Below are 22,889 nucleotides of genomic sequence, written 5' to 3'. Positions count from 1 at the left end.
TAGTTTATATGAAACAAAAACAAAACAAAACACAACAAAAAAATAAAACAAAATTTAAAAATCTTATTAATGAGCGCTCAAAAAAAAAATGGGAAAATTTCGAAGTTTTTTTTTATTTTTCTTGAAATTGCATTAATGATTGAATGTTAAGAATGTGTAACGGTATCTCAGTTAATTAGCTAGTTAATTCATTAAATTATATGTATGTAGTTGAATTTAATGATTTTTTATTGCTATTTTTGTACAATCATTTTCATATTACAATTAAACTTATTATTAACGGAGATAAAATAAAAACCCAAATTATTAGTTTCCAATTGGTTGCAGTTTTAAATTGAATTTGTCAGTTTTTCCTGAAATATTAAAATCATTCCATTTCAATTAATTTGTTTTCATTAACTTTATTATTGTTTCATTCATTATTATCAACAATTGCAATTACGTACTGTGACGGCTTATTAGTTCATATGTGTCTAAGATTTCTTGCCTAAATTTTATGAATTTTAGTGTTTAGCTTAGTTTAGATTATCCTATGCCACCGATGCGGCGGCATCTTCCAATGAATCTGCTCGGGCATAGTTTAAGTATTCCTTAACATCATAACCGAACAGATCAAAGTCGAATCTGTGAAAAGCAATTTATATTCATCTGCGTGATATATTGTGATATATTCATTGGTTCACTTACTGATAGTACTCGTAGAGGGCCATCATCTCCTGCCTGGTGAGCTGGGAATAGAACTGCTGCTGCAATTCCTCTGTCTTTCTGCCTCCTTTGCCCATGTTGCGCCACACTGGCGCTATGACACGTTTGAGGCCAGTCTTTTCAATAAGATATAGTTGATCCTCTGCCAACGATTCGAACTTCAGTATCATATCGAATCGAATCAGACAGGGGGTACAAAATGATGTCGCCGACACAAAATGCATGTCTATATAATTGCCACGTTTCACCTGATCCAACAGCCAGTGCACAAACTCGGGAAACGAGGGATACTTCGTGTTGCCAGCACGAGCGATCAGCTTTGGCTGCAATTAATACAAAAATTATTATAAATGAGTTGGTAGAACTTTAAAATTTATATATTAATTTTATTCAAAACTGTATTTAAAAATAATAGTATATTTTTTTAAATATATCAAATGGTTATACAATAATAATATTTTTAATTTGGATAATACTCTTTTACAATATTTATAAATAAATTAAACAGACTCGGCGAGCTGTGGCCGTGGCAGAGTTTTTACAGTTGCTTTTCTGTGCTCAGTTCTTTGTGCTTCCACGCACTCATTTAATCAATTAATGCTGCGAGTTTATTTTGTCTTTTGCTTTCTGCTTATTCTGTTCGACTGGGATTTCTGCTGGACAAAAATGTTAACTTTTAACGTTGCGAGTCAAAGGTTCGACCAACTTCAAACTTTCATAACTTTTCAAACCTTGAGCGAAGGTGATTTTGTTGATGGATTGGCATCTAAATTTATTCTGCATTCAAATTTTTATTAAATTCGTTAAATAAAAAGATTTAGATTCATTTAAAAAGTGGAAAATTAGAGTTATACTATGATTTTCTATGCAAATTTAAATGTTTTTATTATTGCTCTATATTTTAGACTTCAGATCTAAAGAGAAGAGGTATTTTAAAATTTTATTATAAAAGCAACAAATTATAAGCATTGCGGTGCCAGCTTAAAATTGATATGTGGTAAGTACCTTTTTTCGATAGGTGCGGACAATGCTGCGACCCAGTTTATCATGAAAGGAATAGGGAAGAGCGAATACGATTTTATCTCGATAGGCACTCAACAGTCTCTCGAAGGGATTTCTCGCTATGATAAACGTAATTGAATCGTTTTGTGCCTCGCGCAGCTGTCAAAAGGATATAATGAAGAACAATTTCAGACATCAGATGATAGGACGACATATTCGTAGCAAACCTCTTGAAGTGTTACACGGGGATAACGTTCTCTGGCCAGATTAAGCAGAATCTTTTTGGTTTTATGCAAATAGCTTGGCGTATAACCTGCCAGTACATTGAAATTGAACATCCAGGATGACGATGCCGCCTTAAAGACATTGCACCTGCAACAGAGAGCAGCACATTGAATTCCTCCTCCTTCTCTATCATATTACACCAATGCAGGCTTACCAAATAATATGATACTTCTTATTGACCAAAAACTCCCATGTGTTGGGCGTATGCCACGAATCATGTCCTGTAATTAAAACAAACAGATTAAATATTATATATTTGATAGCTCTTCATCCTCTTGCAACCAGACTTTAGACCTATTGCGTTTTTTTTTTTTTTTTTTTGATAAAATAATAAGTTAATTTATTCACTTCATTACATTAGTTAAATACACTTCATTAGTTAAATACACTTCATTACATAGTAAATAATACATTACAGCTGCTCGGAGATGCCTACAAATTTATCCGAACTGCTTTTATTTTCAAGAAATTGAATTTATATCAGTAACAAAGTAAATAATTTAAATATTGCTTACCCAACACATCCAATCCGTACTCCGAGCATTTGTCCTTCAGTCTTTCAAGTCGAGCTTCCATACGCTGTGTGCACATAAATATTATTAAAATTACATATTAATCTATATAAATGGTTTTACATCAGCGGTGGGCACAACATTTTCAATTAATATTTTTTATAACATTTAAATTAAAGTTAAGCCCATGTTATATATTAGTAGGTTAAAGAAATTCACTCCCGAAGAAATCCTGCCAAAAGTGAAAATCGCAAAATGCCTGTAAAAGTTAGCTCGAAATAGCCAGCTCTAAGTTCGAGTGCTTGTGCATCTCTCTGGCGCCACTTAACATAGCATAAAGGCTAGAGGACTGGAAGCAGTACCCACCACTGAATCGGATGGATGGAGAGCTTACCACAGACATTTCCTGCATTTCCTCCTGTGAAAGCGTCTGCACCGCATAGTCGGGTATAAGCGGAAGTCCTGTTTCACTGTTAATCTGTGGGTGCAGTTAAAGAAAGCTTTAGACTTAATAAATGAACAAAAAAAAACAAAACTTAATGGCTATGTAAACAATTATATATTACGAGGTATTCTAATAATGATGAGGCCAAACCCAAAAAACAACTGCCAATTATTCATCAGCATTTGTGGAGAACCCGCGATGCCGTCAAGTTAACGAATTTCAAATACACTATAAATTTAATTTGTGTGTTGTGTGTGTGTGTGTGTTGGTGTGTTTGTTTGTGTATGTTTGGGTTACAAATAATATTTACTTTATCGACATAGCGCCACTTATTCTTAGTCTTGCCCGTTGCGACCACAGTCAGCTCCTTGTTTTTGTTTTTGTTCAGCAGCAGCACAGGATAACGAAATGTTTGACCCCCTGCCAGCGGTTGTTGTAGTTGTTGTTGTTGCTGCTGTGTTTGCTGTGTTTGCTGTTGTTGTTGCTGCTGTTGCGCATTAAAAGCCTAAAAAAGCATTTTGCAGTTTACAAGATATTTTAGAGACACAAAAAGAGGGAAAGCAAGAATGACGTGGCGTATGCGTAATATACAAGCGTTTTTAGGTTTTCGTTTATAAACATCGAAAAGATTAAACTAATGATGTAAAACTACATCGAAATCTACAACTTAATTTTTGCGGAAGCAATTTTGAAATAGTTTAGCTTGACTTTTTATGATTGACCCAAATAAATTACCTATAATCGGAACTTTTCTGCAGGAATTCACGAATTTGATTAAACTTTAATTTAAAAGTAGTTACTTGTGATTACAATTGCCTTTTTCAAATGTAAATAGAAAATGTATTAGTATTCGTTTTTATATAAACTGCAAAAAGATAAAGCCAACACCACACTGGCTGGACTGACTCATATAGCTGGCATGTCAGTGTCAAGGCGAGTCTCGACCTCCAGTCAACAATCCCAATTAATATCCCCCTCGTAAACTGTATGTGTAACGTAGTTATTATTATTAATCTAGTCACTAGATGATTGTGAGATGGACAAGGCTAAGTTCAGTCGTCATTTGACTCGTGTACTACTCGTGTTGCTATACCCTGTAGCTAAGTGGCCTGCACCCAAGGTATATTCAACCAATGTCTAAATATTTGCTAAGAGATTCTAATACAATTTATTAAATTTAATGTTTAAATTGAACGTAATATAAATTTAAAAGAAATTTCTTTATTATCAGTTCTATTCCTGATTTCACTTTTTATTTGCAGCATTTAGGCTAAGTATTTAAACATTATTGCTTTTCACTTAATTGGCTCAAAATTTAGCAACTCATAGTAAATTTTTTCGCAAAATTGTGTCGAAATGAAAATAGTTAATGAAAACCGAAACAGGACTGTATACCAATATTTTTTACTCTAAAAATGTCTAAAAACACGAAATGACAAATTTTCGTGAATTTATTAAACTAAATTTTTAATTTTTTAAGCAAAGACTTATGCAATATCAATATATTATAGCAAGTTGCAATTGGAAATACTATTTTTCTTAATTTACTTTTGATTTACTTTTTTTAATTAAATAAAATAGCACATAGTACATTTAAAATTATTTTATTTTGAATATAAAATACATCAATAATTTAAAGTTTATTTCGGATATTAGAATTCTAAAAATATTCCTTTTGTTGTCGTCAAAATCTCTGGAGATTTCTGAAACAATATTGTAACATATTTAAGCTCTAACCGCATTACAAAAGCATATTTTTATAGCCTACTTTTGAGTGCAACCAGCTTAAGCATAATGATAGTATAATGGGTATCTGGCAGTCCCAGCTCTACTAATTTCATGATTATATTTAAGTTTTTCACTTTTATATATATATTTTTGGTTTGCATCGAAAGTGGCGCTATGTGCATGAAGTGAATTGTGGCTGGTTAATAAGTGTACTACGAGTATGTGAAAATGTGGGCGTGATGTGGGCGGCTTGTCACTTAAACAGCTTGCGTATGTATGCATGTATGTGTATGCGTGTGTGTGCCGTGTTTGGCTCCGTGTTTAATTATCACAAATGTTTGGCCTGTGCGTGCTTCCATTTTTTTTGTGTTTAATTTTTTATTCGAATTTTGGTTATCTGCCTAAGCATTGAGTCATTTTCATAATGTATAACACAAATTAGACGGCGAGTTTCCATTGATTTTCCCGAGCCTCTGACGTGTCCTGCCTGCAAGTGTCTGGAGGGGGAGTGGAGGAGATAAAACTCATGCGAAAATACAAGTATGTTCCAAGGCCAAGCTACCATTTGTTGTTGGTCCCAAGTGTTGACCAAGGCGCCTCTTTGTCTACCAACTGAAACAGAATCAGCTAACAGAATAAACCAAAGCAAAGCAAAGCAACCAACAAAAGAGGTCGTTCAAGGGGCGGGAATGGGGCGTGACAACATTTAATTGTTAATTGACAACTGGCAATTGTCAGTGGACTTACACTTGAAAAGTCTAAAAGCAGGCCTGAGCTAATTTTGAATTAATTTGCACCTTTTAAAAGCGATTGGTGTAAACACAAAATGCTAAAATCATTTATAAACAAAACAAATCACAAGGGAATTTAAATACATATTAAGCTATTGAGAATTGCTCATCATAGAACGCTAAGTACACGTACTCATGTGGAAATGAATACATTATATATTCTTATTGAGTATACTCGTGTTAGAAATATAAATAGCTATAAGTATCTAGCAGATGCCTCTGGCTAAGGTTTCAAAAAAATGACATTAAATTATTTATTATATAAAATGCTAGAGCTAGTTTCTAAACATTATTGATTGATTCCACAAAATTCTTACAAATTGCATAAAAATATTGGCATTATATGAGCTCAAATATTTATGATATATTTCATACCAAAATTTGACTGGAATTTTAACTTGAAGTAATTGAAGTAATTATAATTCGTTCATTATCTTTTTTGTGGCTCAGAAATATGTGCGCAATATGAAATCGACATTTTCTTCAAATCTTTTGAAGAACGATTGTGTTCAACATTTTTAGAGATTAATGAAACATTTCTGATAATTTAAATGACGCATGAATTTGCTATGCTAGGCTTGATTGTTCATATTTATTATTTTTTTAAAGTGTAATAGTCAACAATCGATCGGATACAATTTGCTTGTTGTCAGGGCAGCCCTTGCAAACAGTATTTGTATATATGTATGTATGTATGTTGTGTGTGCTGTATAATATCTGTCAGTGTTGCCAGTTTAACTTATTTAATGCTAGATTTAGCGTGTTTCTAATTTAAATTAAAAAAAATATATGAAAAGAAAACTAAAAAACCATAAAAATTGTTGTTTGCTTTTTGAGCTTAGCTATTTTTTTTTTTAACTATGTTTTAATTTGTTTCTCCTTTCAAGTATTTTAAATTAAGCAATAGCTTTATAGCTATCTTTTTAAATGTTGTTTGTATTTAAATTGAATTAAACCATTAATTTTTTTCAGCTTATTTATTTTCACTTCTAATTAATAAGTTTTATAAGTATAACTTTTTTTTATATTTTTTTATATAAATTTTATAAATGCAACATATTTTCTTTTCTAAGTTTTGGCAACACTGATTTAAGTTTGTGTGTTTAGAATGTTTGCAGGGCCCTTAAAAGTCAGCTACAGCTACAGCTACAACACATTTACAGCCTTCGTTCATGGCCACACACACACTCACAAGCACACACACACAGTTGCACACACTTACCATATTCCTATAGGCATAAAGGCTATAGGCATATAGTATAAATATGTAGTTGGTGATATATTTGGATGATTGTTGAAGATTGAAGAGTCGCACTCACCTCGTATCCCTTAATCTTCTGCAGCTGCTCATTCCACACCAAGTAGATGAGTGAGAGAGGCAGCAATAGCAGCGATAAGGCCGTAAAAATGAGCAAATATCGCCGTACACGGCAATTTGCGTTGCTCTTGTTCAATTTCATTTAATACACCCAATGCCAAATGCATAGGAACTGTTTGTATTTTAGTTATAGTTGTGCACGATTATTGGCCCTTTTTTATTATTTTCTATTCCTATTTCTTTGATATATTTATCTTTGCTTTTGACATTCGCGTGGCTCAACATATTTTATTTTATTTGATCTGATTTTATTTTGTGTCTGCTACGCGACAAATTCTTTTGCGTGCAGTTGACGACAGTTTCTGTACAATTTGTTCATGTTCTCTTTTTGTTTTGTTGTTGTTGTGATTTTCGCTAAATTTAGTTATCGCTGTGCTATATTTTCAGAGTATAAAAATATATAGAAAATGTTACAAGTGAAACATAAAAGATGATAAATTATTTCCTCTCAGACAAAAAATACCTCTAGCTAATTATATCATAAATTTTTTTAATTTCTTTTTTATCTTTTGAACTATTTGAATTATAAAAAGTTATTTACAAGTGACACATAAATGATGATAAATTTATACGTCTAAACAAAATGAGAAATTATTACTTTTAGTCAAACAAAAAACACCTTTAAATGTTTGCATAACATTTGAATATTTTTTTCAACCTTATGAATAAAATTTTTATATTTTCTATATTTATTGTAACTATTGTAACAAAAATGATATTCAAATATTTCCTTTGAACAAATTGGAAAATTGTTACAACTAATCAAGTTTTATTAATTAAAATTTTTATAATTTTTATATATATATTTTAATGATAAAAAGTTATTTATAAGTGAATCATAAATGCAGACAAATTTATTTCTCTAAGCAAAATGCAAAATGTTTACTTTTAGTCAATTAAAAAACATTTTTAACAAATTTTATCTTATTTTTTATATGTTGTGTAAATCCAATAAATTAAAATTTTTTAATTTCTATATTTGTTTTAATTAAAAACAGCTTTTATTGTTTGTTTTGTAGGTCCAATAAATTCAAATTGTTAGCTTTCCATATTTGTTTTAGTTAAAAACAGCTTTTTTTGTTTGCTTTGTAAGTCAAATAAATTTAAGCTGTTAATTTTCTATATTTGCTTTAATTAAAAACAGCTCATTAGTCGAACCTAAGTAACATAAATAAATAAATAAATTGTGTCACTGCAATAAACATAGAAATTGAATATCTCGTTTATTCTCGGGGTGTGTTTGGCTACGTTTCGGGTATGTTTCATTTTCTTTTTTTTGAGTACTCCCCAGCTGCTTCTTCCGTAACTTCCACTTGCAACTTCCACTGCTGATGTTGCAGGCTGTTGTGAAGTCAAGATGTCAATTATTGATTTTATTTTGTCAGGTTAAGAGTGAGTTTGTTTATTGCTGCCAGTTGACTTTAGGTTTCAATTCGGTTCAGATATGTTCACTATGCTTAAAACAATTTTGTTCTGTTTCTAACAAAATTCATTTCGTATGCAAAGTATAAAAATCATTTGCAATAACTTTTACAAAACTATTTAGGCAATGTTTCAAATTTGGCTCGTTGTTTATATAAAACCCAACACACACACAATCACAAACACGCAACAAAACAAATGAAGGCACACGCGGCGTATACATTGTGCTCTGAATTGCTGCCTCGGCTGCCTTTTTGTTGTTGTTATTCGATTGTTTGCCAATTACAAGACGTTCAATCAATATCAATTGAGGCAGCAAACTGTGATTTAAAATTCGCTAAACGTATGGCCATTTTTTTCCAACTAAAACAGCAACAAATATAGATGGGCGTGCAAAAAATAACTCGAGAAAAACACTACACAACACAACACAAAATAATAAAGTAGAAAGTAGCCAACCGTTCCGAGCGACGCACATTTCACGAATGAACTGAAATGTAAAAAATAAAATGAGCACAGACTGAAACAGACTTTGGTCTTCGTCTCCCGATTGCCTGCTCGCCCGATTCTCCGATTGTTCGACTGTCAGTTTCAGTTTCAATTTTCTGCTTTTTTGTTGGACTTTAGATTTGTTTATCGGCGAGAGAACCGGAGAGCTCTCCAAACATTTTTGTTTATAACTGAGCAAAAGACAAGGCAGGAAACAAAACAAGCAAAATTTCACATGAGCAGAGAGAGACAGAGACGGTGAGAGAGAGAGAGAGTATCAGAGAGAGTTAGAGAGCTAAAGAGAACTGGAGGTTGCTTTAAAAACGCACTGGGATACCATGGGTTGCAAATAACATTGTCTACACATTTTGTTACATTAATATGCATCAATTTAACCCATATTTTATATTTTTTTAAATCATGCGAAAACTGAAAAAACATTTGACTTGTAAGGTTGTCAGCTCTAAGATCAACCAGCTTTTAAACTTGCATAACTATTTCAATACTTAACCGATTTTCATGCGGAATGTCAATTTAATCAATACTCTTATTTGAAAATTTCATGTACACCTTTGACTTTTTTGAAAAAAATATTTTTTTCAAAATTTTAAATCTCGAGTTTTCAATTTTAAACAACTCCTGGTGCCCAAATTAGTATAAAACGACACTTTTAATTTGATTCTGAGAGGTTCCATTTTTCGGTAAAAAATCATGTGAAATCTGTCAAAAAATTTGACTTGTAAAGTTGCTAAGTCAAGGTTTCACCAACTTCAAACTTCCATAACTTTGTCAAAATTCAATCGATTTTAAGCGGAATGTCATTTTGGTCATTATTTGGCCTCTTAATTGATTCTGCATATAAATTTTACTAACTTTAAATAAAAATTTATTTTTCATTTTTTCTGCCAAAATCATGTACTCCCCCCTTTGAATTTTTTTTGAAAAAATTATTTTTTCAAAATTTTAAATCTCGAGTTTTCAATTTTAAACAACTCCTGGTGCCCAAATTAGTATAAACGACACTTTTAATTTGATTCTGAGAGGTTCCATTTTTCGGTTGAAAATCATGTGAAATCTGTCAAAAAATTTGACTTGTAAAGTTGCTAAGTCAAAGGTTTCACCAACTTCAAACTTCCATAACTTTGTCAAAATTCAATCGATTTTTAAGCGGAATGTCATTTTGGTCATTATTTGGCCTCTTAATTGATTCTGCATATAAATTTTACTAACTTTAAATAAAAATTTATTTTTCATTTTTCTGCCAAAATCATGTACTCCCCCCTTTGACTTTTTTGAAAAAATTATTTTTCAAAATTTTAAATCTCGAGTTTTCACTTTTAAACAACTCCTGGTGCCCAAATTAGTATAAAACGACACTTTTAATTTGATTCTGAGAGGTTCCATTTTTCGGTAAAAAATCATGTGAAATCTGTCAAAAATTTGACTTGTAAAGTTGCTAAGTCAAAGGTTTCACCAACTTCAAACTTCCATAACTTTGTCAAAATTCAATCGATTTTAAGCGGAATGTCATTTTGGCCATTATTTGGCCTCTTAATTGATTCTGCATATAAATTTTACTAACTTTAAATAAAATTTTTCATTTTTCTGCCAAAATCATGTACTCCCCTTTGAATTTTTTTGAAAAATTATTTTTCAAAATTTTAAATCTCGAGTTTTCAATTTTAAACAACTCCTGGTGCCCAAATTAGTATAAAACGACACTTTTAATTTGATTCTGAGAGGTTCCATTTTTCGGTAAAAAATCATGTGAAATCTGTCAAAAAATTTGACTTGTAAAGTTGCTAAGTCAAAGGTTTCACCAACTTCAAACTTCCATAACTTTGTCAAAATTCAATCGATTTTAAGCGGAATGTCATTTTGGTCATTATTTGGCCTCTTAATTGATTCTGCATATAAATTTTACTAACTTTAAATAAAAATTTATTTTTCATTTTTCTGCCAAAATCATGTACTCCCCTTTGACTTTTTTTGAAAAAATTATTTTTCAAAATTTTAAATCTCGAGTTTTCAATTTTAAACAACTCCTGGTGCCCAAATTAGTATAAAACGACACTTTTAATTTGATTCTGAGAGGTTCCATTTTTCGGTAAAATCATGTGAAATCTGTCAAAAATTTGACTTGTAAAGTTGCTAAGTCAAAGGTTTCACCAACTTCAAACTTCCATAACTTTGTCAAAATTCAATCGATTTTAAGCGGAATGTCATTTTGGTCATTATTTGGCCTCTTAATTGATTCTGCATATAAATTTTACTAACTTTAAATAAAAATTTATTTTTCATTTTTCTGCCAAAATCATGTACTCCCCCCTTTGACTTTTTTGAAAAATTTTTTTTTTCAAAATTTAAAATTTCGAATTTTCAATTTTAAACAACTCCTGGTGCCCAAATTAGTATAAAACGACACTTTTAATTTGATTCTGAGAGGTTCCATTTTTCGGTTGAAAATCATGTGAAATCTGTCAAAAAATTTGACTTGTAAAGTTGCTAAGTCAAAGGTTTCACCAACTTCAAACTTCCATAACTTTGTCAAAATTCAATCGATTTTTAAGCGGAATGTCATTTTGGTCATTATTTGGCCTCTTAATTGATTCTGCATATAAATTTTACTAACTTTAAATAAAAATTTATTTTTCATTTTTTCTGCCAAAATCATGTACTCCCCCCTTTGAATTTTTTGAAAAAATTATTTTTTCAAAATTTTAAATCTCGAGTTTTCAATTTTAAACAACTCCTGGTGCCCAAATTAGTATAAAACGACACTTTTAATTTGATTCTGAGAGGTTCCATTTTTCGGTTGAAAATCATGTGAAATCTGTCAAAAAATTTGACTTGTAAAGTTGCTAAGTCAAAGGTTTCACCAACTTCAAACTTCCATAACTTTGTCAAAATTCAATCGATTTTTAAGCGGAATGTCATTTTGGTCATTATTTGGCCTCTTAATTGATTCTGCATATAAATTTTACTAACTTTAAATAAAAATTTATTTTTCATTTTTTCTGCCAAAATCATGTACTCCCCCCTTTGACTTTTTTGAAAAAATTATTTTTTCAAAATTTTAAATCTCGAGCTTTCACTTTTAAACAACTCCTGGTGCCCAAATTAGTATAAAACGACACTTTTAATTTGATTCTGAGAGGTTCCATTTTTCGGTAAAAAATCATGTGAAATCTGTCAAAAAATTTGACTTGTAAAGTTGCTAAGTCAAAGGTTTCACCAACTTCAAACTTCCATAACTTTGTCAAAATTCAATCGATTTTTAAGCGGAATGTCATTTTGGTCATTATTTGGCCTCTTAATTGATTCTGCATATAAATTTTACTAACTTTAAATAAAAATTTATTTTTCATTTTTTCTGCCAAAATCATGTACTCCCCCTTTTGACTTTTTTGAAAAAATTATTTTTCAAAATTTTAAATCTCGAATTTTCACTTTTAAACAACTCCTGGTGCCCAAATTAGTATAAAACGACACTTTTAATTTGATTCTGAGAGGTTCCATTTTTCGGTAAAAAATCATGTGAAATCTGTCAAAAATTTGACTTGTAAAGTTGCTAAGTCAAAGGTTTCACCAACTTCAAACTTCCATAACTTTGTCAAAATTCAATCGATTTTTAAGCGGAATGTCATTTTGGCCATTATTTGGCCTCTTAATTGATTCTGCATATAAATTTTACTAACTTTAAATAAAAATTTATTTTTCATTTTTTCTGCCAAAATCATGTACTCCCCCCTTTGAATTTTTTGAAAAAATTATTTTTTCAAAATTTTAAATCTCGAGTTTTCACTTTTAAACAACTCCTGGTGCCCAAATGAATATAAAACGACACTTTAAATTTGATTCTGAGAGGCTTCATTTTCCTGTAAAAAATCAGCCCGAAACTAACAAAAAATTTGACTTGTAAAGATACCAGTCCAACGTTTTCCAAACTTGGAACTTGTATAACTTTGCCAAAACTCAACCGATTTGCAAAAACTGACAAGAAATTTGACTTGAAAAGTTGTCAACCCTAAGATTTAACAGACTGCAAACTCCCATAACTTTGTCAAAACTAACCCGATTTTTGTACGGATTATCATTCGGATCATTATTTGTTCTCTTAATTGATTCTGAATACCACAATTTAAAACAAATTTGCCAACAATATCCCTTACTCCTTACTTACTTTTGTATGTCTTTCATACTGGACCACACCCGGAAAAGGCCGCAACTCTTCCTAAACTAGACAACAGGAGCCATGAATGAAAAGCACTAGGCAACCTTACGCGCATGTTTGCGTATGTACGTTGTATGTGCAAATGTATCAGTGTGTATGTGGACCGCAAGGATGAACCGAAATTTGTTGACAGCAGGTCGTTGTACAACTTTTGCTGCGAACCTGTTCGTTTGACTTGTTTGACGGTTTTATGAGTGTCAATACTTGACGGCTTTATAGACATTTTTATAGCCACAATAGCATTTTGATTGATATTGTTATTGTTATTGAAATGAGAAGATGCCTCACCCAATGTTTATTAATGTTTCTTCACAGTCACAAGGGATTCTGTTAGGCCTGACGGCAAATCTCATATTACCTCATAAGCCTGATGCATACATACATAGGTATTTTTGAATACACAACATATACACTCACATGTATACCCACTCACATATACTTATGTACGCCGGTGCCGTTATGCGCGTGATTGCGAATGTGAGAGCAGGAGCTACCCTCGTATTATGACTAAGCAATAAAAACATCAACTGCCACCAGATACATACATATATACAGTTACTCATGAATTCGTTTTGACAGAGAGAATAATTCACATATTTTACATTGGCAAACAAAAAGCTTTTTTTTCTTATTTTATACAATTACGTTTATTTAAATACACTGCAGCCAACTCTTTTAAAAAATTGAAAGTCAAACGTGTTAATTCTATGCTATCTGAAAACAACTACTTTACTAACTTTATGTAGATAATTGTTAAAAAATTAATAAAACGTACGTTTAAAAAATAAATTAAATTGTTTTTGATAAGTTTATACATTTTGCTAGCAAGCTACACCTAAATCATTTTGAGATCTGTTTTAGTTTAGTTGTTATGCTTGATTAAAAATTTTCCCAGGTGCTGGCTGAAATAGGCTGTGAGCCACTGTATTTTTTTTTGCTTGTTGGCTCACTTACCGTTATTTCGCAGTGTGTCTCGTTCTGGCTGCATTGCTTTCTGACGATTCTGTGCACCTGTTCGCTTGTTGTTTTTTGTTGTAGTTGTATGTGTGACATTGTGTTGTCAGTGTAAGCACTGTTGCCAACTTAGCCATATTAAAGCTAGATCTGGCTTTTTTCAGAGTTCGTTCGAGAGTTTTTGATCACGTTGCCGCTAGATGGCGCCGCATTTGACTTGCCATTTAGTTAAAAAAAACAATAAATAAAAGGCGCCACTACACTTAAAAACTAAACTTTCAAAAGTGAAAGTGCAGATTTAAGAGAAAATTAAATTTACATCCTATTTCAAATTTTTCCATTTATTTAGTTTGTTTTATGTTTTCTCTTTGTACGGCTGTTATGCATGCAAAATAATTGTTTACAATAAAGACATGACCAAAATGCATGTGTTTAAAGTTTATCCGTTAACTAAAGCTGTTAACTTTATTTGGATTTTGCTTCAGGAATTGTTATTGTATTGCAATATTATTGAATTTGGTTAGACAAGAGAGAATTCGCCATGAAAACAAGGATCATTAATTGTCGCGCTTGCAAACCATTATTAACAAATTAGGACTAAGGAACCAAACTATTTAAAAAAACATAATCATACAAAAATCATACATCCGTCTCATTTGCCGCCAAATCCGCCCATGAGGTTCCCCAAACCTCCTAGGCCTCCGGCTGCTCCTTGTTGCAGTTGTCGCATCATATTCTGCAGTCCTCCGACTCCGCCCATTTGCTGCAGCATCCGGGGATCAATCATTTTGGCCATCTGCTGATTCAGTTTGGCCATCTGTGTGGGATTCACATTTTTCGTCATATCTCCCTGCTTAAATAATCCTTTGACGCCACCCATTTTCTTGACCACGGCTGCGAATTTCGTATAATGTGCAATTAATTCCTTGACCTCCCTTTCAATAACTCCAGATCCTTGGGCCACTCGAATGCAACGTGTCGGCTGCTTGCTGAACAGCTTGGCGCCATCTCTGTTGTCCAGTTCACTGTCGGACATGCTGTCCATCATGGTCATCATGCGCTTAATGCGCGCCATCGACTCCTGTTCCCCGCCCTTGGTCATAAAGTCCTGCGAGAAGCCGGGAATCATGTTCATGATCTGTGAAAAGGGTCCCATCTTCATGATGTTCTGGAACTGCTCGTACATATCGCGAATGGTGAAATGGCCGTGCTTGATCTTCTCCAGCAGCTCCTCGTTGCCGTCCAGTTTGAGTTCGTTAACCTGTGGAATTGGTTATGATTAGTTTATGTTTCATTTGTAATCCGCTATACGAATTACGAATTTTTTTTAAGGAACACAATTTTAGGAATCCAAAATGAGGAGGAAAAAGGTAGGAGTTGTAAATTGTTATTTCCAATAAACAAATTCCTAATTTAGGTTTTCTAATTTCTTCCCAACCTCTTTCCTAATTTTTACTAATATTCCAAATTTGATCTTTCCAAATATTTCTTCCCAATATCATTTTTTCCACATTTTTATTTCCTAACAAAAATATTCCTAATTTTGGCCTTTCCCAACTTTTATCTTCCCTATATTTTTTTTTTTCCTAATTTTTGTCTACCTTACTTTTGTTTTCCTAATATTGTTTATATTCCTAATTTTGGATTTCCTTATTTTGTGCATTCCTAATTTTTTCTTCCGAATTTACGTATTCGGAGTATTAATTTTCGACATTCGTACAGGGCATCCTGTAGTCCATCACTTACCTTGTCTATCAGTCCCTCGATGTCTCCCATGCCGAGTAGTTTGCTCACAAAGGGCTTCGTTTTGAAGGGTTCCAGGTCATCGATGTGTTCCCCGGTGCCGATGAAGATGATGGGTGACTGTGTGGCCGCCACAGCGGACAGAGCACCTCCTCCCTTGGCATGACCGTCCAGCTTTGTAATAATCACTGATCCAATGTCCACTTTCTCTTTAAAGGCCTTCGCCTGAGCCTCACAGGCCTGTCCAATGGTGGCGTCCATCACGAAGATGATGTTATCGGGACTGACCGCATTGGCCACCGCCAACATCTCCTCGAAGAGAGATTCCTCCTGCTTGTGCCTGCCCGATGTGTCCACTATGATCATTTCGAATCCCTCCCGCTTGAACATATCGACGCCCTCCTGGGCAATGACCACGGGATCAATCTCCGTATAGCTGCCGTAGAAGGGTATTCTCGCCTTGGTGGCGTTCTGCTTGATCTGATCGTAGGCACCGGCACGGAACGTGTCCGCACAGACCAGACACGATTTCCAGTTGCGCTTCTGGTAGTGATAGGCTAGCTTAGTGCACGTGGTTGTCTTGCCGGATCCCTGCAGACCGACAAACATAATGACATTGGCCTTGCCCTTTACGGGCTGATACGGTTTCACGCCCGGATCGACCAGTTTGATGAGCTCCTTGAATACGGCGGACTGTATCATCCGGCGTTTGTTTAATCCCCCGGCCATCTCATCGAAGTCTATGACGGCACGCACATTTTCGCGCAGCTGCTTTACCTGCCGGATGTTCACGTCCGCCTCCAGGAGAGCAGCGCAGATCTCCTTAAGCATCGCCCCCAACGCCTCCTCATTGATCACCGTCGCCTTGCTCAGCGAGTGCAGCGCCGTCGTTATCTTCCTGCCCAGATCTGCCAATACCATTTTGTTGTTTGTTTGGGTTGCTGTTGCTTTTGAATTTTGTTATTGCGTTATTCGCAAACACACAAAACATGCGAATTGTTAAGAAAAATAACTTTTGATTTGCCTCTGACACGTCAAATGTGTCAGTTCAACATGCAGCAAGAAGAAGACTGAACTAGTGCTGGAACTCACTTCGACTATTAATCGATTCTTAGTACTTTTGCGTTAATCGATTTGGTAAACTCTGTCGCACTGTTGCCAAATTGGCTATTTTATAGCTTAATCTGGCTATTTTCAGAGTATGTTTGCTAGAAAGATTGCAGTTGTGGCAACTTGAACTATAGTCTTTAGCTAGTTCTGACTATTTTCACAGTGCGATTGCTAGCGGTGTTTTAAAATTGCTATTAGACGAAAATATAACTATTTTAAATATATATTAAGCTATACATTTTTTTAAAACTATACAAAAGTTCACGCAATTATTGGCAGCACTAAAGTGTCGCCATAAAGAACGGTGTGGCAGCCTTGGTTAACAGAAAAAGCATCATTTCGCAAAATTGATCTTTTTTTGGCACACTTTGTTATAATTTTGAATTTGAATTGCTTTTGAATTTTTGTCGAATTTAATAGCAAAATGCACAAATAACTAACGCGATTTGCTGACCGCCACTGTTGAAAAGTCTCGCTGCACTGATTGTGTGAAATTCACACTGTGGACGTGTGTCATCACAGAAAACTGAGAAAAGGAGATCAGCGGTTAATGCTCTGATCCACTGAGAGTGCGAAAAGCTTTGATGGAAAGAGCTTGCATGCATGCGTGCTCCTCAGTCTGAGCGCCTGTGGATCTTGTGGATCCTAATAGCTGGCGAAAGCTTTTGCGCTGCTCTGATTGGTCACATTTGTGTGTGTGTGTATGTGTGTGTGGATGTATGCAATTGACTTTGTCTATTGCCACCTACTGCACATTTCTGCTGCCTGGTAGTTTCCAGCGTAGGGTGATAAGACAATTAAGATAAATATGATAAATAAATATGTAGCAGTCGTGGAAGTGAATAGAAATGGTTAAGCCAAAACTTTGATGAATAATCCGCAAACAGTAGCGCAAATAATTTCTGTGTTTGCGCTCAGTGGAAAGTGTGAGTTATTACGGAGATTTGAGCTTAAGTTCATTCTATATTTTTTTAGTCGCTTCGCGTCGCTTCAAGTGAGCAGATCGGAGTAATCTTAAAGTTTTACTTTATCCCGCGTGAAACGGCTTTAATTCTCATGATCGATGCAAAGCATGTGATACAAGAAATACGATAAATTATTAAAGTAAACAGAGCCTTTATTTGGAAGATGAGCAGTCAAAGTAATGAAATGGCGCTTATGGCGCCTGCTCCACATGATTTCAAGGCACCCGTATTTCCGGACAATAAACTAGTGCTCTATTTTCATCCGTACAACTTTTACTCGCAAAAAGTTAGTGGCCAAAATCATGTGATTTTTGAAATACAAATAATTAATCTAACTCACACTTAGATTTATCGCGTCAGCTCTACACAAATTGTGCTAAATTACTAATGTAATCACAGTAATAGTCATTATTATTGTACAAAGCCATTTCCATTTCCATGCTTATGACTTCCCTGCTAACTTCAATCACTTGATTCATCTAATATACATACATACATATGTTTCTTTTTGAGTATGTACAGTATGTATTTTGAATTCTTCACCTTGCATACAGTTTTAGTAAATTTCATTTACAAATTAAAGTTTCTAATTATTGAATTATATAATATTCGTATTTTGCGGTCATCCGAGAATAATTTTAACATTATTTTAAGTACAAAGAGTAATTATTTTTTGAGCTAAATTTAAATAGTTGAGTAGTACGTTATTAAGTAATAAATATTATATATAAAATCAATATACTTGCATCGATGCTATTGTTGTTCAGTTACATAAGAAATCTTATTGTTTTCAGGTTCTGCTGGTACTTTATGAAAAAAATATAGACTTTACTCCCTACATAATCGATCTTTGCAATGGAGAGCAATACTCCAGCTGGTTCCTAAATCTGAATCCCAAAGGCGATGTGCCCGTATTGCAGGATGGTGTCTTTGTCATTCCCAACTCTCCGGAGATTATAAGCTATGTGGATACAAAGTATAGAGGAGGTAAGTGACTTGATCTGAATAAATAAGTTATGAAATAATAGTTATGTTACATATTTAAATCAAAACCAATAAAAACCAATTTTATGGTTTCTAAAATAATTGCAATTTAATAATTATATCATAATATTTTTATTTAAATAAAAAAAAAAACTAGTCTTGCCTGTTTTTAGGATACCTTTTCAAAAACTGCTTACAACTTATATATTCCCATTTAACCTGATCATTTATTTCTGGTATGTTGTGTTTAAATTTATGTCTTATTTGGGATCTCTGCTTGATTAATATAGTCCTACTAATAATAAGCCTAATTTTAAACTTCTTTTTTAGAGGAGCATCCAGTTTTAAAGCCATACAATCCATACTCACTACAATATGACCAGATGATGGTCTTTGAGCGAGCATTTTCTCGTGTTCCCGTAGGAACACTAAGTCTGGGATCCCTTATCCATGATGACCTAAAGCTGGTGCCAAAAGCTCCATTTATTGGACCCGTGCGGCAATCCTGCCTGAGTGAGTTACTGCAAGTCCTTAAATATGTGTCCATTGTTATGATCGTTGAATTTGAATTTACAGAAAACAATGACAAAGTTATGGAACTGCTGCGTAGCTCCCTCAGCGATCTGAACTCCCAGAACGTTGCCTTGAAGCAAAAACTGGAGATTCAGATGCGTCGCAAGGATCTCGTATCAACCAGGAGCGAATTTCAGCGAGTGCTGGATGCGGTTCGAAATACTCTCCTTTTTGTGGAGCAGGAACTGTCCAAGCAGAGAGAACACTCGGATTGGTGGCTGACTGGCGAGCAGTTTACAGTGGCCGATGTCAGTTTGTGCCTGCTGCTGCAGCGCCTCCATCAGCTGGGATTCGAGAACTATTACTGGACTAACGACAAGTTGCCGCGGGTTGAGCAATATTTCCAGCGCTGCAGGCTACGAGGGTCGTATGTAAAGTTGATGCCCAGCAGTAACTTTGATATCCTCAGGGAAATGTGGAGCATGACGCCTACAAATTACAAGTTGGGAGCCACAGCCGGTTTCTTGGGTATGGCCATGTTTGCGGCATTTGCACACAAGTAGCTGGCAATTGTTATTGCTTTTTATTTTATTGTTATCGTTAAAGTGGGGCACATTTAAACACAAACATAAGAACGCTTAAATCTACATAAGAATCCAAGAAATTGGATTTGGATAGCACAAGTCGCAAGAAAGAGGCGTGAAGAGAGATAGAAATCGAAAACAGAAAACGGACTATGAACTACAGTTAGTCATTAAAGTGTTGTCACAAAATCTTAAATTTAGAAATTTGTTATTTTCTTATTTTTAAATATAGTTAAGTTCAATCTTAATTGTGTTTTTTTTTTCTTTAACTGGTACTAAGAACCAAAGACAGGAACAATACAAATATTAATTAAAATAAATATTCATATTTATATTTATTTTAATAAATATTCATATTTATATTTATTTTAGTTTATATTTTTACTATTCCTGTCTATTTGAAACGAATATCAATATTTAAATTTAAAAACTTTAAACCTTAAAATAATTGAATTGAATGCTAGATTTAACACAAATTAACCCAAATTGTTCACTTTTATTTTTTAAAATAGTTCAGTTCAATCTAAATTTTTTTTCCTGTTCTAACTTGTTTAACTTGTTCTAAGAACCAAAGGCCAGAATAATATAATAATAATAATAATATATGAATTCAAATATTGTTTAAAAAAAGGGTATCCAACTGAAACGAATATCAATATTTAAATTTAAAACCTTCAAGCCTTAAAATAATTGAATTTAACGCTAGATTGAATCCAATTTATTGCCATACATGAATCGGTTAGATATTTTCTATTTCAATTTTAATAGTTTCGCTTTAACGTCTTGTTTCGTTTACTTTTTCGAATTACGTTTAACAATTTCAATCAATTATTAAATTTTTTATAATTTTGCATTATATCAAAATACTTGCTAGACTAACTGTATGCATACATAGCGAGCGCACTGTGCCAAAGTGCAAAGCCTCAAGCTGCTCCTCATAACATTTTAGAATATACAAGTACATATAAAAACATTTGGTATTAAGTTCTATTTTGGTACAAAAGTTTCATTTCGTTCGCTAACCACAACCGGTTAAAGGTCTAAAAATAATGCCTTCAATTCAATTCCTGTTTTCTGATCATTCGTTATATATAGATTCCTAAGCTTTAACTATCCACGCCCATTTGAAGGTGCTTCTCTGTCCTCCTCTGCTGCTCCGCTTTGAGCAAACTGGCAGCTGTACTGGCAGCCTTTGCATTGGTGAACAGTGGCATACCCATGAATGTAGGTATCTGCTGCTGCTGTTGTTGCGACTGTCCAGTTGACTTGCCATTGCTACTGGATGCCTGGACACCACCTGGTGCTGCTGCTGGGCAGCTGGGTAAATGCGTGGGTCGTTTGAAAACAAAGTTATCGCGTTGGTAATAGAAGGAACCGTTGCCAGGTGACTCCGGCAAGAGTCCGTTGGTTGGATACCAGAAGCGATAGGTAAAGTACCAGGTCAGAATGGCCACAATGCCGCTGATGACCTTCTCAATCATGCGATGATAGTACAGCATTGTGCCCACCAACATGATGTCCCAGAGCAGCTGCAGTGCAGCCATTCCAATGAACAGGGTGCGAATTATGGGCGTTAGCCGGGTGTACAGAAATTGTAGACTACGTATCTGTTCCGTGTTTAGACCGCGCAACGGATTGCTGCTCGACGTCTCCGAGACACTGCGATTGTGTAGCTCGTTGCGTAGATGCTCCTTGATGGTCTCCCACTTGATGATGGGACGCGCCTCCTCGATCAACACCAAGCTCGAGTGTATGAGTATAAAGGCGTGGCCAGAGATGTCAAATCCCTGCCAGAGATGTCCCGCCTTCAGGCAGCTGGACTTGCTCGCATACCCTGTAAATGTCAACAGGAATATAGTTAAGGATTCGGCAGAAATACTCAATTAATACTACCTTTGGTTGTGCAGCGACCGTAGGATGTTTCCACCACATTGAAGAGCTTTGTCCAAAAGAACCAGAAGAATGTGGCTATCAGGACACGTGGCAAGTGATGCCTCAGCATCCGTTTCATGTCCCCGCAGGTGATCGTGTACGAGGAGAGCACTGTAAACGGCACCAGGAACAACAGTGTCCAGCCCCAACCGACCTTGACGAAGTACAGATTGAACAGGTTGTCGGAGCGGGCAAAGTATGTCCGGGGAAACGGCAAGAAGTCGCCAATAAGCGAAATGATGAACAAACTGCCCAGATAGAGGGCCACCTTCAGATCCGTATTGAAGAATATGGTCTTTTTGCACAGGTGAATGACACCCATGACGAGGATCTCTCGGATGCTCGTCGGCGCGGCCGTCGGTCGTGTGCCCTTCGCCTCCGATCGGGTTATGTCGGGTCCACCAGGTCGAAAGTTCATATTGGAGGAGCTGCTCGGTCCTCCGCCGCTCTGACCCAGATTCGGACGTAGTGGTCGACGTTTTGTGGCCATTCTCAGCTCTTTGTGGTTTCCTTTATTATGTTCTATACTACGTCGTTTTGATTATTGCCGTTTTTGGTCACTTTGGGTCAAAGTGAAAGTGAAATCAATCCGAAATATGTCAAAGTCCAAACTCAATTCTAAACTGTATCATTTGCATAGAACTTAACTTAGCTTGAGTGATTTTAACAGTGAGTTTAATTAATGTTTTCACTTAGCACTATAATTTTCGTTGATTTTTACTTTTTACTTTAGTTTGTGGCATATTTTTTAATCAAAATACGCAGCTGTTGCTTCAGCTAAAAAATAGAACACGACCGCACAGCTGATTTCCAAATGAACCTTTAGTGCTGCCAACTTTTTTTAATAGTCGAGTCGCAACAAAAGAACGAGTTGACAGGCTTGGCTCGCGGACTTAGGTCCATTTTTATACTGTGATCAATTTCCGAAAACTATCAAAATCTGCAACTTTAATAATTTTAAAGCTACAATTTTAAAAGCTTTGGCAGAATGTTGCATTCTTTAAAAAAACTCCCATTTACTTTATCTAAATTTCGAATTAAGAATGTTTATTAAATTGTTAGTTTTTTAATTTTCAAATTGCTTACCGTTTACAGCTTGTGATCAATTTTAGT

General features: G+C 34.5%; 4 protein-coding genes across 9 annotated transcripts; 1 reads left to right on the top strand and 3 right to left on the bottom strand.

Moving 5' to 3' along the window:
• Positions 1-381: 381 nt before the first annotated feature.
• On the bottom strand, positions 382-8,844 carry LOC117788343 (carbohydrate sulfotransferase 11). Of its 5 annotated transcripts, none has more exons than XM_034627081.1 (10): positions 8,673-8,844; positions 6,788-7,221; positions 3,260-3,454; positions 2,899-2,982; positions 2,508-2,571; positions 2,147-2,213; positions 1,935-2,079; positions 1,711-1,866; positions 688-1,028; positions 382-624 (listed from the first exon to the last, which is right to left on the bottom strand). In XM_034627081.1, exons 2-10 carry the CDS (start codon positions 6,926-6,928, stop codon positions 531-533), a joined length of 1,287 nt encoding a protein of 428 aa, XP_034482972.1. In that variant the 5' UTR covers positions 6,929-7,221; positions 8,673-8,844; the 3' UTR covers positions 382-530. The 5 variants fall into 5 exon arrangements, with proteins under 5 accessions (XP_034482972.1, XP_034482974.1, XP_034482973.1 ...); XM_034627083.1 differs by having other exon boundaries at positions 8,691-8,844; XM_034627082.1 differs by having other exon boundaries at positions 8,728-8,844.
• Positions 8,845-14,265: 5,421 nt separating this feature from the next.
• On the bottom strand, positions 14,266-16,769 carry LOC117787786 (signal recognition particle 54 kDa protein). The gene is made up of 2 exons (XM_034626400.1): positions 15,692-16,769; positions 14,266-15,206 (listed from the first exon to the last, which is right to left on the bottom strand). The coding sequence occupies exons 1-2, from the start codon at positions 16,607-16,609 to the stop codon at positions 14,598-14,600; spliced, it is 1,527 nt and encodes a 508-aa protein (XP_034482291.1). The 5' UTR covers positions 16,610-16,769; the 3' UTR covers positions 14,266-14,597.
• Positions 16,770-17,787: 1,018 nt separating this feature from the next.
• LOC117788633 (ganglioside-induced differentiation-associated protein 1) lies at positions 17,788-20,040 on the top strand. Of its 2 annotated transcripts, none has more exons than XM_034627462.1 (4): positions 17,788-18,049; positions 18,558-18,750; positions 19,078-19,260; positions 19,324-20,040. In XM_034627462.1, exons 1-4 carry the CDS (start codon positions 17,927-17,929, stop codon positions 19,821-19,823), a joined length of 999 nt encoding a protein of 332 aa, XP_034483353.1. In that variant the 5' UTR covers positions 17,788-17,926; the 3' UTR covers positions 19,824-20,040. The 2 variants fall into 2 exon arrangements, with proteins under 2 accessions (XP_034483353.1, XP_034483354.1); XM_034627463.1 differs by having other exon boundaries at positions 17,840-17,881.
• Positions 20,041-20,547: 507 nt separating this feature from the next.
• LOC117788341 (fat storage-inducing transmembrane protein) lies at positions 20,548-22,594 on the bottom strand. The gene is made up of 2 exons (XM_034627079.1): positions 21,738-22,594; positions 20,548-21,678 (listed from the first exon to the last, which is right to left on the bottom strand). The coding sequence occupies exons 1-2, from the start codon at positions 22,264-22,266 to the stop codon at positions 20,951-20,953; spliced, it is 1,257 nt and encodes a 418-aa protein (XP_034482970.1). The 5' UTR covers positions 22,267-22,594; the 3' UTR covers positions 20,548-20,950.
• Positions 22,595-22,889: the final 295 nt, after the last annotated feature.

This window comes from Drosophila innubila (assembly GCF_004354385.1).
Source record: "Drosophila innubila isolate TH190305 chromosome 3L unlocalized genomic scaffold, UK_Dinn_1.0 0_D_3L, whole genome shotgun sequence".
NCBI classification, from domain to species: domain Eukaryota; kingdom Metazoa; phylum Arthropoda; class Insecta; order Diptera; family Drosophilidae; genus Drosophila; species Drosophila innubila.
This window is presented reverse-complemented; position numbering and strand designations above follow the sequence as displayed.

Bases quoted from the DNA above. Each gene is read 5' to 3' on its own strand.
- LOC117788343 (XM_034627081.1), bottom strand. From the start codon at position 6,928: ATGAAATTGAACAAGAGCAACGCAAATTGCCGTGTACGGCGATATTTG. The intron at 3,455-6,787 runs GTGAGTGCGACT...ATGCTTTTTTAG, and splicing joins AGAAGATTAAGGGATACGAG to GCTTTTAATGCGCAACAGCA. The intron at 625-687 runs GTAAGTGAACCA...TGCTTTTCACAG, and splicing joins GCCCTCTACGAGTACTATCA to ATTCGACTTTGATCTGTTCG.
- LOC117787786 (XM_034626400.1), bottom strand. From the start codon at position 16,609: ATGGTATTGGCAGATCTGGGCAGGAAGATAACGACGGCGCTGCACTCG. The intron at 15,207-15,691 runs GTAAGTGATGGA...CCAATTCCACAG, and splicing joins TCGAGGGACTGATAGACAAG to GTTAACGAACTCAAACTGGA.
- LOC117788633 (XM_034627462.1), top strand. From the start codon at position 17,927: ATGAGCAGTCAAAGTAATGAAATGGCGCTTATGGCGCCTGCTCCACAT. The intron at 18,050-18,557 runs GTTAGTGGCCAA...TATTGTTTTCAG, and splicing joins ACAACTTTTACTCGCAAAAA to GTTCTGCTGGTACTTTATGA. The intron at 19,261-19,323 runs GTGAGTTACTGC...TTGAATTTACAG, and splicing joins CGTGCGGCAATCCTGCCTGA to AAAACAATGACAAAGTTATG.
- LOC117788341 (XM_034627079.1), bottom strand. From the start codon at position 22,266: ATGGCCACAAAACGTCGACCACTACGTCCGAATCTGGGTCAGAGCGGC. The intron at 21,679-21,737 runs GTAGTATTAATT...TGACATTTACAG, and splicing joins CGGTCGCTGCACAACCAAAG to GGTATGCGAGCAAGTCCAGC.